The sequence below is a fragment of the Seriola aureovittata genome, chromosome 8 (genome assembly GCF_021018895.1).
Source record: "Seriola aureovittata isolate HTS-2021-v1 ecotype China chromosome 8, ASM2101889v1, whole genome shotgun sequence".
Classification (NCBI taxonomy): Eukaryota; Metazoa; Chordata; class Actinopteri; order Carangiformes; family Carangidae; genus Seriola; species Seriola aureovittata.
The window spans coordinates 14,620,109-14,635,306 of NC_079371.1; the positions used below are offsets into that span (position 1 = coordinate 14,620,109).

Here is a 15,198-nt window from a genome sequence, read left to right on the forward strand (position 1 = left end):
CAGTACAAAACGAATGTAGGAAAGTTGAATTTATTTAAATAACACTTACCCCACATGTTTCTTATTAGTTTCTGTTTTACAAATAAAAAATTCAAAGTAAACTTTGCCATCAAGTGACCAAAATGACACACAACAAATGAATAATGAGCGGGAAATGTTATTAAACGCATATTTTCAGTTACCAAAGTGCTGAAGTCTGGCCAGTGTTTTGATTAATGAGTTGACTTTATGTGGTTGAGCTGAGATAGAGAGAGTACGAGATGTTGTATATTTACACAGTATTTTCTCATTAAACATTTGTAGAATAAATATATACTATATATGAAATGAATTGTATGTATATATACAATTTAATTAGAAAATAATTATCTTTTTATTCCGTCTACAGTGAAAATCTGTAACTGAACTTCTTTGAGACTGTGGTTGAACTTACTGTTTGTGCACTGCAGGCTCATTGCTAAGAAACAGCACTAAGATGAGAGACAGCTGTGTCCCAGGGGTCATGTCCTCAGGTCCTCCACGTGTCCCTTATATTTGCCGGACAAGGAGAGACCATCAGCCACATAAGCTACTTTGTTAATGCTTATCGTTGATGCAGTGTGGCACAGAGGCTCTAGTCTTTGTGGAAAGATACAGTGTTACTGATATTATCCTTTGAAACAATGTTAGTTTTAACAGTAGGATCACAGATGCTAACATCAGCCCTGAAGTTAAAGTGAAAGCAGCTCCCTGTGCTTCTCATAACTGTTTAATACCCAATTCCACTCAAGACTGATTCTGTCAGAACTTTCACGTTTACATGTAACGCAAGAGAGGAAACGTTAAATATGCTAAATATGTTCATGTTTATGTGTACCTTCTGACTTGTTTGGAACTATTGATATTTTCATACACACTATGTTTACTTCAGCACAGACAGTGTATGCTCTTGTTTAGGCCCCAAACTTCTCTCTTGCCAATATACTCGATGTACTGTGCTGCATGCTGTTGACGTTACAAACTCTGTATTTATGGAGCTTAATAAGGTCATTGGATGTCACATCTTTCACAAGTTTACCTGGTTGGAATAATTTGCCCATTCATTGAATTTTTGTACATTTCTTTAATGAAAAAAACTTAAGAGTTTTACAAACAAGATTTTACACTCAAAGGACAAACACTGATATATAAAAATACATCTAAAAAACACAAAGTCTATGAAGCTTTTGATATGTTTCACAGCTGTTATAATGCTTTATAGTGTTGCACCGTGAGATCAGAAGTGGACAGTCATGTTATTTGTAGGCTGGATGCTATTTGTCTATTCAAAGCCTTTTTTTTTTTCGTTTTCCTTTATTTAATATAAAAATATAATTTTAGATGCCTGCTCCTAAGAGCAGATGAAGAATGGTCCCCACATGTGCAGTGTGTTCTCTTATCCAGCAGTTGCATAATGTCTTTCTGTCCATCTGACATGTGGGCAGCTGAACCAGTCAGCGGGACATCATCCGCACAAACTCTGAAAAAACACAAGACAGAGGAGTGAGGGGGAGGAAGATGAGGATGAACGTCTTTGCCAAAGACTTCCCATAAAAGCAAAGAGGATTTCTCTTACCCTCGAAGTCCACCAGACCGTCTCCGTTGAGGTCGACATCTCGGAGGATCTCGTTGATCTCTCTGTTGGTCACTTGTTCTCCCATCAGCTTCTTCATGGCCTCACGCAGCTCCGTTAGGCTGATCTGCCCGTCACCGTTAGAGTCAAACTGGACACAAAGGGAGACACTGAGGATCACATCACAGGACAAATGACAGGGGGAAAGCTGAATGTGAATTGCCTTTTTCTTTCCACACGGTTCTTATTAGTCTCTGTTGTACAAATAAAGAAAATATACGGTTAACTTTGCTTTCTTTTGTTCCCAACCAAAAATCTGTCCATCTTGTGTGGATCTTGCTAAACCTGGAGCTAGCCTCGCCTGCACTCTTTGTCTCTTCATTGTTCCCAAATGAATCAGAGGTTAGAGTTAAACAAAATGTTCCAACAGCCAGCTTTAATTAACGACATGTATGTCCTGACCTCTTTGAATGCATCTCGTAGTTCTTTGACTCCGATCATGTCTGCTGTCTCCGCCAGCATCTTGGGTCCCATCAGCTCCACAAAGTCCTCAAAGTCCACTTTACCTCCACCTACAGGACACACACACAGAAACTACCATGGAGCTCAGCTAGAAGTATAGGATAACTTTCTGCAACTAACATTCTCATTATGTTCTGCTCAGTTGTACTGTTTCTGCTCCTATTCTATTCTATTCTGTTCTATTCTATTCTATTCTGCTCTACATTGTTCAATTCAATTCAATTCAATTAAATTATGTTCTCTTCTATCCTATTCTGTTCTGTTCTATTCTGCTCTGTTCTGTTCTATTCTGCTCTGTTCTGTTCTGCTCTGTACTGTTCTGTTCTGTTCTATTCTGTTCTATTCTGCTCTGCTCTGTTCTGTTCTGTTCTGTTCTGTTCTATTCTGTTCTATTCTGTTCTGTTCTGTTCTGCTCTGTTCTATTCTGCTCTGCTCTGCTCTGCTCTGTTCTGTTCTGTTCTGTTCTGTCCTGTTCTATTTCAGGCTGCTGTTCCACTCACAGATCTGCTGGCTCAGCTCGATGAGCTCCATCTCTGTGGGCATGTATCCCATGGTCCTCATACACTCTCCCAGGTCTTTATGGCTGATGTAGCCGTCTTTATTCTTATCAAACTCCACAAATGCTTCACGGAGCTCTGGTGAAAACACACATTCATAGTCAGTTGTTGCATTAAGGCACGTGAAGCAGAAACACACTCTGCTGTGCTGTAGATAAATCATCTCACCATCAATCTCCTCTGGTCTCAGCTCTCTGTCCTGTTGGAGGGAGAAGTTTCACACATTAGCCTCTCACTTCATACTGTACAAAACATCTCTCTCTCTCTCTCTCTCTCTCTCATACATACACACAGAGAGAGAGAGAGAGAGAGAGAGAGAGAGAGAGAGAGAGAGAGAGAGAGAGAGAGAGAGAGAGAGAGAGAGAGAGAGAGAGAGAGAGAGAGAGAGAGAGAGAGAGAGAGAGAGAGATGGAGGATATTTGGAAAGCTTGTTTGGCATAGTAGAGATATAAACACTCTCTGATTTAGAGCATCACTGCAGCAACAGTCATACAAGCATGTAAACACACACACACACACACACACACACACACACACACACACACACACACACACACACACACACACACACACACACACACACACACACACACAACACACACACACACACACACACACACACACACACACACACACACACACACACACACACACACACACACACACACACACACACACACACACACACACACACACACACACACACACACACACACACTAATAACTACTCAGTGGCACACTGAACAAGGAAGAAATGAAACACAAACATCAAGTGATCAGATCAACACAGAACAAATTAATAATGAGTGGGAATATCATGAAACACATATTTTCAGTTATTAACCAAAGTCCTGAAGTCTGGACTTTGATGTTATATGGTTGAACTGAGTTAGAGAGTGCATGAGATGTTGTACATTTACATTGTTTTAAAACTGACCTTATGTATTATGGTCAGGGTTTTATACTATACACATTTTCAAATGTGGAGAAGTGACGGTGATTCAGCGCTGCGTGTTTTTATATTTGTTCGGTAAGCTGTATTACTGTAGACAGACAGACCGGTGCATCTCGAAATGAAAATCTGTCTAAATCTGTATGGATTAAATTGTATACCACAATATGATATACAGTATATGACAATTCATATTGCACAAATCACAAGTGGCAACCAGACTAGTTGTGGGTGGTTGCCTGGCAACAAACATCGAGAGATTAGGATATCTGGGAGGTTTAGTTGGTAAAGATACCTTTGGACACGTGCCCACTGTTGAGACACACACATATGCTGTATGTCAATATACTGGATGCACATAGCACTCAAGCTCACACTCAAGCCCGTCCATACAAAAGAACACACTCATACAGTGGAAGTTGGGATTCAGTACAAAGTTAAAGTAAGAGCTTTAAAGAGGGAATAATATGAGACAAATCCTCAGAGATCATTTTATTTACTTTGGTTGCTCTGATGAAAGCCTTTTATCACATGATAAAACTAAACAGACAGCGACTCAAATCCAAACTGAATTATAAATAGACGTCCTCTAATTTGTTAACAAGGGACTTTACAACAACATTAATGGAATTCATTCTAGTTTGACAAAGAATGAATATGGTTTTTTACTTTTTCCCAGAGCCACAGAAGCAAACTTGTGCTCCCATGTCGTAAAAGTACCCAGTCCTAATAAACATATCAACTGAAATAATAAAGTAATTAAAATGAGATTTAGACACAAGTCCTCTCTACACAGCTTCAAGAGTGGGTAAAAATGTTCCTGGATAATTAAGCATCTTATCATTTTAGTTTATATTGTGCTTTTTTTGGTGTATATACTATTACCAAGGAAATCTGTAATCAGTCAAATTACAACTAACTGTTATTCACCCAAGAGTCCTCAGGGGCCCTCTGTGGGGCCTTGGGAAACTTAATGTGGTTGGAAATTCATCCTCGTCCTCAACAGCACCACACATTTTAGCATATAGCTCCACAAAGTCAGTCAATAATTTTCCATGGAACTGAATGATCGACCTCTTTCAGCATGAGTGGTGCCAAGAGGTTTGATCGTCTGACCCGGACCAGAGAGAGGTGATGTGGTGGGATGACACAGCTGGCATGGTGGAGAGCAGGAGCGAGGGTCAGCTACAATGTGAGGAAGAAAATGAATCGAAACGAGCGGAAAAAGTTGCACCGGGGTTGTGTGAGGACACAGTGTGCACACTTTGTGTACATACGAGTGTCTGAGAAAAGCCCCGCTTAAGGAAGATACAGGCCGGACCCACGATGTTGTGCAGCATGTTGCAGTTCTTCACCAAGGCACCGACGGGATCGTTGAACGGCTTATCCTCCGTGTCCTGATCCTCCTGTCCCTCTGGCTGCAGACCCTGCTGGCCCGCTGCCCTCACCTTACCCCGGAGGGGCCCCTCCATTACCCCCTTTAGAGACAGACCAGGCTGTTAACCTGCCATGCTCATTCTCAGTCACACACTGTCTCTATGACTGATTTCTTCACACACAAAAACACAATCTGATCTTTCAAGGAACAAGGTTAGGACCCTCTTTCCTAGTCATGCAAACATTAGATAGAATGAGGCTGTAAGCCTGGATTACATACACTGCTTATTATTTCAAGGCAATCCACTCACATCAGATATTTTTCTCGCTGTGACAAACTGTCTTGATCTCGACCATCTCCTTCTGCATCCGTCCAGCTGCCTGTCTTACAATGCTGACACTCACTGAGTTAATTCTGCTGAGTGTCTGGTCTAATGACTGACGTCTGGTATCAGTACATATAACTATTACAGTAAGAAGTTGCATATTGTGTGACATTTTATATGAGAGGGTTCAAAACAATCAGTCCAGAGATTTCACCACATATGTCTGATGTTTCCTGCATTTACAATAATATAAGATGAATCAAAATAGCTTTGGAAGTATTGAATATTTAAGGCAATTTGTTATGAAAGCACCAAAAGCAAGTAAGGGGGCGACTGAGCTTGGATTGTTTTGCAACATATACTGTTTCCAAAGGTCAATAATGAACTTTCATGCTCAAAGTTGCAGAGATGTTTTAGCCAAGCACAGTAAACCACACAAATGCAAATTATTAATATCTATAGTGCAAGCAAAAGCATGAAGCTGCATCCAGCTGCAAAGCCTAACACAGATGAGAAGGATTGCTCTTACCTTCGTCATTTTGTCTTTCATAGATGGTTTGGTGCAGTTGCCCATTACCAAACCTTCCCTGGGCAACAAGCAATCTCACCCTTTTCCACTGAAACTTTGTTCAGTTCTTATTTGTCTGTTTTTCAGCTCCTCTTCTCCCTTTTTTTCATCTGCCTTGTTTCTTTGGGCTTCAGAGGAGCAGCTCAGGTTCAAGCGCTGAAGTCAGAGACAGTGGTTCTGAGCGTCCCATGCTGGTTGCTACTGGTCACATCTGATACTACACAGATAAAAACCAGCTCTAATCCATGCAAGAGTGATCCTGAATGACTCCACCCATGTCTATATATGATCCAGAGTCCAGCGATGTCACTAAACAAAGAGGCACGAAACCAAACAACCTCCACTAAAACCAGTTCACTCGGGTGTCACCTCAGGGCAAGAGAGCATAACTGTCTCTTTTCTCTTTACACTGATCAACACTTTTAACCCCCCCCCCCCCCCCACCGCCCCTTCCCTCTCTCTCTTTCCTTTTCAGTCGTTCTCTCTCTCCCCCTCCTCCCTCCCTCTCCTCTCTCATTCACATGTCACATCAACATCCAAATGACTTCATCTACAGCATGAAGAGTCTTTAGAGGGAGAATTAAAAGGACATAAACAGAGCGGGATTAATCCCTACCATTTTAGATTAAAGTGGAAGAAGGGGCGATGAAGAGAAAAAACAGAAAGGGATACAGTAAAGAGATGGAAAAAAAGAAACAAAAGGAGAAACTGACCTCATCTTGAATTTAGATTAGACTAAAGCCAGAAATGAATAGACAGAATAAATAGATATTTGAGTGCAAGTAAAATCTGAACCAAAACTGAAGCTGTATTTTTGAACATGGCTGAAATAAAGATCTTGCAGCAGCTTGAACAAGAACTAAAGCTAACATATGATCAAAATTTTGATTTCCTGTTTATGTCCATGCTGCCTTTTCTTTGCTAGACATTACAAACCCAATAAAAATGACAGCAGATGCTAAAGAAAATAAGTGGAAATATAAATGTCTATTTTTTAAACAAGAAGAGAGGGGGCTGATTTGCTTGTGAATGACAATTTTGCACTTTCAATGATAACTTGAGGGGTCACACTGAATGAGAAATTTGATTTCAAAATCCAACTGTTGAATTTTCAAACCAAAAATCAAGTCTTAGTTTCCTGATTCCTCAAAAGCTGATTCACCTCTGAGCTTTGATTTTTTTTTTTTCCATTAAGACTTGGAAACGTCTCACAGTTTAAATTCTTCTAAAGCTTCAAACTAATGAAAAAGCACCACGAGGGAGCTCTGACGCTTCAGTGAAAGGAAGCTTATGCAAGACACTGAGAGACCCAGAGTATCTGTCACTCATGTCAGAGTCATCTCAGGTCACGCTCAGCGAGATGTAAAGTCTGAGGTGGTCTGAACTCTCTCTAAACTTGAACATCTCACATCCCAGAAGTAGTTTGGCCAAGTTGTCTAAAATAAATAACAAGGTAATGAGTCCAATGTTAGATAAGCTCAAATATCTGTCAACAAATCTCTCCCAAAGCAGATCTGGCATTCTGCTTACTACATCCTCACTGTGTGTGTGTGTGTGTGTGTGTGTGTGTGTGTGTGTGTGTGTGTGTGTGTGTGTGTGTGTGTGTGTGTGTGTGTGTGTGTGTGTGTGTGTGTGTGTGTCCAATATTGAATTTTAGCTTCTATTGTTTCTTTTCCTAAACGGACACACACTGTTGTTGTACGTAGTATTTGCTGTAATGTTCACTCAAGGGTGAAATGGGCACATGAAATGTTACTTTACTACATAGTCCTATTACAAAGGTACATTCAAATTTTATCATATTGTCTGCCAAATGAATAAATATAAATATAAAAAGTTCACTGCTTATTAATTTTCAGTGAAATGAAAGTGTCACCTGGGGAATGAAAATCCCACAGTCACTCTCTTTTAACCCTATTTCTAGTTTCTACTCACTCCTGGGGGAAATCTATGACTCTTTGCTGCTCAACGCTCCGCTAGCGAGAATCACAGCGGAGTGAGTCTCACAATAAAGACTCAGGTGATTATTCCCTGTAGGTTCATCACTACGAGCAGCTCCTTTCACATTGTCACATGTTTTCATGTTGACATTTGATACATTGTTATTATAAGAATATTGATTACAGCCGCTTTCATGCCTCTGCAAATCTGCCAATTCACACAGCTCTTTATGTTACTGATAAAACAGGTGTTTCACATATTCTGGCTGATCAGAGCTGCAGGCTGGTTGTGGGCAGAGCAATGCTGGAAAGTGCATATGCTTAAAAGAAATAGCAAATATCCAGCTTTTCCCACATCAACAGGTGAAACAGAACTAAAAGAAGAGTAATGGAGATGTCAGTCAAGCACACTTCCAGCCACAGTCCTGAGCAGAGCTCTGCTAGAGAGTGTGCAGAGCCTTTAAACATAATGATACGATGGTTTGATAACATCATTGTAAAACCTATAAGACAGGTCTGAACTGAGTGTCTCGTAAACCTTTTGGGATCATAATGTCAAAGACACTTGGAAGTATAATGGTGGCATCTCTTTCTGTAATAAGCAGCAGTCACCACTAGAGGTCACTTTCGGGTAGGTCTAGTAACTGGGTTTTATCTGACAGCTGCTGCAGTGAAGACCTCAGACAGTAATGATACAAAGTCTATTTTTATCAGAACTTCTGGACAGATTGAGCCGTTAGTGACTGGTGTAAAGCTCAAGAGTGGCCACTGTAAATTAAACGTTACCCGGAAATGATCGTAAGTAGAGACAGACTGTTTGGAATGAAAAACTCTAATTGTGTGTTTGATCGAGCGCTGTCTCTGGGTGTAATAAAACTAAAGCATCTTTCAAATCGTCCAGTCTTCAAACATGAGATGGAAATGGCATTTACTCCCAGCTTGCCAAACATATTTAGTGACATTGACCATCCACTAAGTCAGTCTTTATCTCCACTAAATATTGATATTCTTGAATAAATAAACTATTTTTACTTACTTAACCTAATTTTTAAATTTTCTCTTAGAATGTTCTTTATTCCACATTGGCCCTCAGTGAGGTATATGGACATAAACAGAAATAAAAAAGTATGTATACAGTGGACTAATGCGCAGTGGAACATATTTTAATGTCAAAGAAATCATTTTGTATGAGTATTTTGAGGTTGTTGATGCATTTTGAAACGACTGTAAGCTATGTGTGTAATTATTTTTCATATGTGAAACAGAAATATGGTTAATTTGAATTTAAAATGTAAAATCTGAGGTATAAAGTGATACACAATAACAGACCAGAGAAGGTTTTCTGAATTCAGGTTTGTCTTTTCGCCTGATTTTCATTGTAAGGAAAAGTTGGAAATGCTGATCTTTGTGATGTTCCCTCATATAATGAAGATGTTACATCCAGCAGCCACTTTATTAGGTACCGTTGTGCAATCTAATGCAATCCAATACAACTGTTCTGCCATAATGGTTTTAATTTAATTATCTGTTTTAGCTCTGAGGTCATAGTTAGTGGTGGTGTTGTACTGGACATTGTTTTCAGAGATGTTTCTGATATTTTACCTACTCATGTAGGGAGGACAAAGAGGGAAACACCTCGCAGTAAAATGTTGCACAGTACAACATGCCCTCACATATATTTTAATTAACACATTTCTGACAATATCCACAAAAACTGAACATATAAACTTCATAAAAGCAGACTTTATGGCTGAGATGTTTTTGAATTGCATTAGATTGTATAGGTGTACCTAATAAAGTGGCGACTGTGTCCATACAACACATCACACCGTTAGCAACCAGATGAACTGCGTCTCTCTTTGAGCTCCTTCATCATCCTCCGTGATAAATGTGTGTTCAACAAAACTGACACCAGCAACTGCATGACTAACCCACGACACAACCAATACCATTAAGCCTGATTAATTACCAGGCTGATTCTCTCTGGTTTCAATTACACACACACAGACACACACAGACACACACAGACACACACAGACACACACAGACACACACACACACACACACACAGGCTTATTTATATTACTGGCTGTGTGTGTGTGTGTGTGTGTGTGTGTGTGTGTGTGTGTGTGTGTGTCTGTGTGTGTCTGTGTGTGTCTGTGTGTGAGCAGGTAAACCATCTGGTATCAGATGTAGCTAGTGTCCAGTAACAAGAGCTGTCAATCAGAGAACCAGAGAAAGATGAGAAGAGCTAGGATAGAAAAAGTGTGGAAGGAAAGGAAGCAAGGAAGGAAGGAAGGAAGGGAAGAAACGAGGTAGAAAAGAATTAGAAGAAGTATTCAGATCGAAATACTGCTGTAGAAATACAGCTATGTAAAAAATATTCCATTACAAGTTAAAGTCTTGTATTCAAACTGAATACTGTTGCTTATTTTAACTACTTCATATGATATTAGGTCATTTCAAAAAATGTTATTTTATTTGTAGATCATGTGTTCTGGCTTTAAAATATGAATCTTTAAAGTACAGTTGTCAAATAAATGTAGTGAAGTAGAATTATAAAGTAGCATGAAATAGAAATACTCAATTAAAGGAAAAGTTTATCAGCATTGTACTTAGTGAATGGAGTTTCCACCACTGCAGATAGAAAGGAGATCGTCCTTAAACTTTACATTGTGTGGTTTTGATATCACACTTTATCTTCAGATATGTAATTATTTAATTTCATAAATAGAATCACGGGATTTAACACAAATAACAAGTAAGACACACACTTTTGACAACTGGCTTATTTCCAATCAACCACTTCCAATTAATATTGGCGTAACCTGAAGAATCTAAAGAGCGCATGCACAGCAGTTCAGCCGAACATGCAAAGATGAAGCAAGCAAATACATCATATACAGAGTAAAGTAGCAATAAGATGAATAATGAATTCATATTTATTGAGATTTAAATCTAGCAATTCTTTTAAGGGAATCAACAATCCTTTATTTCCTTTTACGTTAGTAGAAAGCAGCTATAAGCCTCACAACTTAAAACAATATAAATCCTTATGCAGAATGACTGCTTCAAAGGTTTATAATATTAGATATATTATTAGATTATTATTATTCATGCATTAACTCGTAAGCAGCATTTCATACCAATAGAAGTAAAAAGAGCATAGAATGGAAATATATAACTAAAGACCCATCTAAGGTTCTCCAGATTAGTTATAATGCAATGTTTGTATCTGTGTTTGTTGTATGAAATAATTAGTGAAATATTACTTTAAGAGGATGATGAGCTTGTGCAAGTTTTTCTTCAAGCTCCGTCTGTTTCAGTTCAGTTCAGTGTGTGGGGGCTGAGGGTCTCTGGGAATACCACATGCTCACTGTCTATGACTTGCCTTGCTTCACGCTATAACGCATCAGTTGTCAGAGTGAGGTTCAGAGACCCCGATGGACCCTACAACGCAACCACGAAAAGACAAATCTTCTCTCCTCTTCTGTCCAGACTTTGTCGTCCTCTCACTCACTCACTCACTCACTCACTCACTCACTCACTATGCCGTCCTCTCTTATTTTGGATCACTTTATTTTTATACTGACTTCCTGTTTCTAAACTCAGCCTCGCTCATCATCACCCCCCTTCAGAGTTTGTTGACGTGATCAGGTGGATGTGACTCTTTCTTCATGTGATTAAATACAAAAAAAAAAAAGGCATTCCAAAGTGACTCAGCAGCAGGAAGTGAGTGGGGTTTTAACTTCTGTGTAATCTCATGTGATTGTATTTTCGTACACACACATACAAACACAAACACACCACTTTCTCACACTACAATCTGACCCCGGGGTGACAGATGCTGTAACGGTGTAGCCTACCGTGCAGTGTCGTGTGTCGCTGCTTACCATGTGACTGATGGGATGTGATTCGATACCGAACTGATACAATGGCTGCAGAGACAGGGAGTTCATCAGATATCTGGCTGACTATGACTGTATCTGTTACGGATTACACTTAATGTTTCCCAAAGTAAAGGAGCTTAAATCCTCTCAAATACACGCTATCACCGTCCTTAGCTTTAGCCCTAGTGCTTTGCAGCTCCCGCCATTTCCAGGGGGAGGTGGGGTGAAACAAGAAGCCAAAATGGTTAATATTTGTGTTGCTGTGGTGAATTCAGCTTCATGCCCCTCTGCCATGTGAGATCAAAGAGGTCAGGGGTGTGGAAGAGATGGCAGGATCACAGCCAGGCTTTAAACTTGAATTGGAGGCTTAGAGTTTCAGTCAAGTCATTGGCGAGACATTCAATCAGCTGGAAAACTTGATACAGCAGCACAAGAAACACAAACACAGACACAGCCACACACACACACACACACACACACAGACAAAGCGGCAAAAGTGTCAGATATAGATAGATTTTCATATACAAAAAAATGCACTATGCAGAGACACACAGATGAACTCATGAGTCGCACACACGGCAGCAGATGGCTCATACCTGTCCAAACACAGAGTCCACTATGGGCAGCAGGTCGACGGGCTCCCCCTCTTTCTCTTTCTCCCTCTCTCTCCTTTGTGGTCCCTCCATCATCTCCTCCAGCATCTCCCTGTCCTCAGCGGCCGCCGCTGTCATCGTCTGGGGGATCTGACTGGATCTCTGATGGCGAAGAGGAGGCTGAGTAGAAGCAGTTTGTGCGTCTCCACTGCCACCACCACCCCCTCCCTGCTCGTTGGTTCGCCTCCTCTGCTTCTCCATCTTCCTCTTGATAGCGGCCTGCACCTGAGGTGGGAGGAGGTAGAGGGGGTGGAGGAAATGAGACTCACGGAGAGTGTTCAGTCTCATGATAAATCTCAATCTGTCTTGAATTACTGTCACTTTATGGTGTCTGATCCAATAAGGTGTTGCATAAACAAACTTTGCTATGAAAGTGCCAAAAGCCATGTTTCAAGCTTCGTGCAATACAATTTTTGGAAATTTTCATGGGTTTTTATCAGCTTAAGACATAAGAAGTTTTCTAAACCCACAAAGGAGCATTTCCAGTAATTTCACTGATCTCAAAACTTAGCAATTTTCCAAACATGGAGGCACATATTTTTCACTGGAAAGTAATGTTTCATCAGTTACATCAATTAGACCATATTACTGGTTTAAGATCATCTTTAAATCACCATGTTTTCTAATTGAGTTTAGTGCAACAGCATCATAAAGTCATGCAAAACTGAGCAGAGAAGAAAATGTGTTTGTGAGGACAGAACAGAGAACATTACACTCATAAATAGTTATATAGGGTATCTATCTATGTGTATATATATATATATATATATATATATATATATATATATATATATATATATATATATATATGTAGAGAGAGAGAGAGACACCCACACACACACCTGTTTTGCACTCCTCTCCGGTGGCGCGCTCATCGCTCCAGCACCGCCTCCTCCGGCGGACGGCTCTCGAATGATCATGAACATCTCGCTGTCACAGGCTCACACACGTACTCTCTCTCTCTCTGTCTCTCTCTCTCTCTCTCTGTCTCCCTCGCTCGCCCTCCCCCTCCCTTGCCCTCTCTCTCTTCCCCTGCTCTCCTCTCTTTTATGTTTTATCTATATGTGCTAAAATTCCCAACAGAGTCGGCTAAAGAGGTCATCAGATTTGTCAGTTTCTCTCAAGAAATTGTTTAAAAATACTGATGCAGAGGTCTTTTCTTTGTTCCAGGTTAAAAAAAAGAAAAGAATGAATGAAAGGAAAATGATGCTCAAAAGTCCTCCTGTTTCTTCCTTCAGTATTTCTTCCAGTGTTTTCCTCAGTGTTGCATCGTGCTTCTGTCCATATCTCTCCCTTGGTTGTGTGCAGGTGAGGAGGTTTTTATCATCAGCTGTTGTCCCGTCTCTGGGATTGAGTTCCTGCACCTCTGCCCCCGCTCGCTATCTCTCGGTCCTTTAGGTGACACTCTATACCTCCTGAACTTCACCTCTCTTGCGTTATCTACCTGTAACACGTCGACCTCCCTCTCTCTCCTTCTCTTCCTCCTCCTTTTCCCTCCTTTTTCCCCTTCATCACATGAGAGCACTCCTCCTGTTGCCCGGGCCCTTTGTTTCAACTACCTTTTCTTTCTTCAGTTTGTATTCGTCCTTCGTGCGATGTGCTTTTTCTTCCCCATCTCTATGTCAAAATATTGTGTTATTCTGCCATGTCTTTCCATCTTATCTTGATTTTTTCCAGAATTGCCCTCATCCCATCCTCGCCTCTTCCTTGTCGCCGTCATTTCCCTGAAAGTAATCCCCATTGCTCTCCACGCTGCCCCTGTTCCCTATCAGTCTCAGTCTATCTGCCCTCAATCCCCTGTCCTCCCCCCTGTAATATTTCGAGTCTTTGTTGTAACACAAATTGGATTTTTTCGGAGGTGCCCAGGTCAGCTTTTCATTTAGTGACAGGGAGAGATAGAAAGAGAGAAAGAGAGAGAGAGAGAGAGAGATACAACAAACTCAGCAGCTACGTGATGATGAAAGACTTTTTGTTTTGCTATAACACATCACCCCGGTGTTGTCCTGCATGCATAATCTTATCCAACAAGCATGGCTGAGCACACACAGGTGAACATGCCACCACTGACCTCTATTTTTAGACATGAATGTTCGCACAAGCATGAAAACATATTATTGTGCTTTTCAGCTGTCTAAAACAGCCGTGTAGCTTTGTGGCTTTTTTTTTTTTCAAATGCAACTAATTCCACTAAAAGCATCACTTTTCGATAAATAAAACGTCCCATCAATTTGTTTCCCCCGTCTCCCTCTTCATAGCAGGAAACAGGGACGCGGGCAGGTGTTTGGCAGCTTTGAGCTGATAAATGTCTCACTTTCCCCCTGTTTTGCCCTTAACTGCCTTCCCTGAAATCTCCCTCCATCTCTCGCTGTATCTCCTCTTAGCCCACATTAAACATTTCTCTTCCAAACTAGAGCTCTGATAGTGCATATTCTCCAGACTTTGAGATAATGTATAGCTCGACTTCTCTCCAGTTCCTAATGAGGTTTCCATTATTCACTTCAACCCTGTCTTTCAGTTGCCTCCCTATCTCTCTTCAGCCCCTCTCCTCATTGATTATTGATGGGAGGGGAGAGGCAAATTCCTGAGTGGAGGCAGAAAAGAGATCCATTACAGAAAAGCAAAGTTACATGCACTGAGTGTTAAAAATAGGGTTTGTATTTTGGGAACAGATCAGTCATCTGAGAGAGGAAAGATGAAGGATTAATGAACAAGATGAAAAGAAATATGAGGGATGAAAAAATGAGGTTTTCTCTGAGAAAGAGGCAAAAAACTTTTTTCTACTTTAGGAGAACTTCTTTCACCTCTGCCTTATCTTTCACCTT

At 40.5% G+C, this 15,198-nt stretch overlaps 2 protein-coding genes across 2 annotated transcripts; both read right to left on the bottom strand.

Moving 5' to 3' along the window:
- Window positions 1-1,082: 1,082 nt before the first annotated feature.
- On the bottom strand, window positions 1,083-15,145 carry LOC130173085 (calcium-binding protein 2-like). The gene is made up of 7 exons (XM_056382008.1): window positions 13,219-15,145; window positions 12,320-12,601; window positions 2,839-2,869; window positions 2,614-2,748; window positions 2,054-2,163; window positions 1,595-1,742; window positions 1,083-1,498 (listed from the first exon to the last, which is right to left on the bottom strand). Exons 1-7 carry the CDS (start codon window positions 13,300-13,302, stop codon window positions 1,473-1,475), a joined length of 816 nt encoding a protein of 271 aa, XP_056237983.1. The 5' UTR covers window positions 13,303-15,145; the 3' UTR covers window positions 1,083-1,472.
- LOC130173088 (calcium-binding protein 1-like) lies at window positions 3,484-6,289 on the bottom strand. The gene is made up of 3 exons (XM_056382013.1): window positions 5,855-6,289; window positions 4,900-5,100; window positions 3,484-4,807 (listed from the first exon to the last, which is right to left on the bottom strand). Exons 1-3 carry the CDS (start codon window positions 5,897-5,899, stop codon window positions 4,661-4,663), a joined length of 393 nt encoding a protein of 130 aa, XP_056237988.1. The 5' UTR covers window positions 5,900-6,289; the 3' UTR covers window positions 3,484-4,660.
- Window positions 15,146-15,198: the final 53 nt, after the last annotated feature.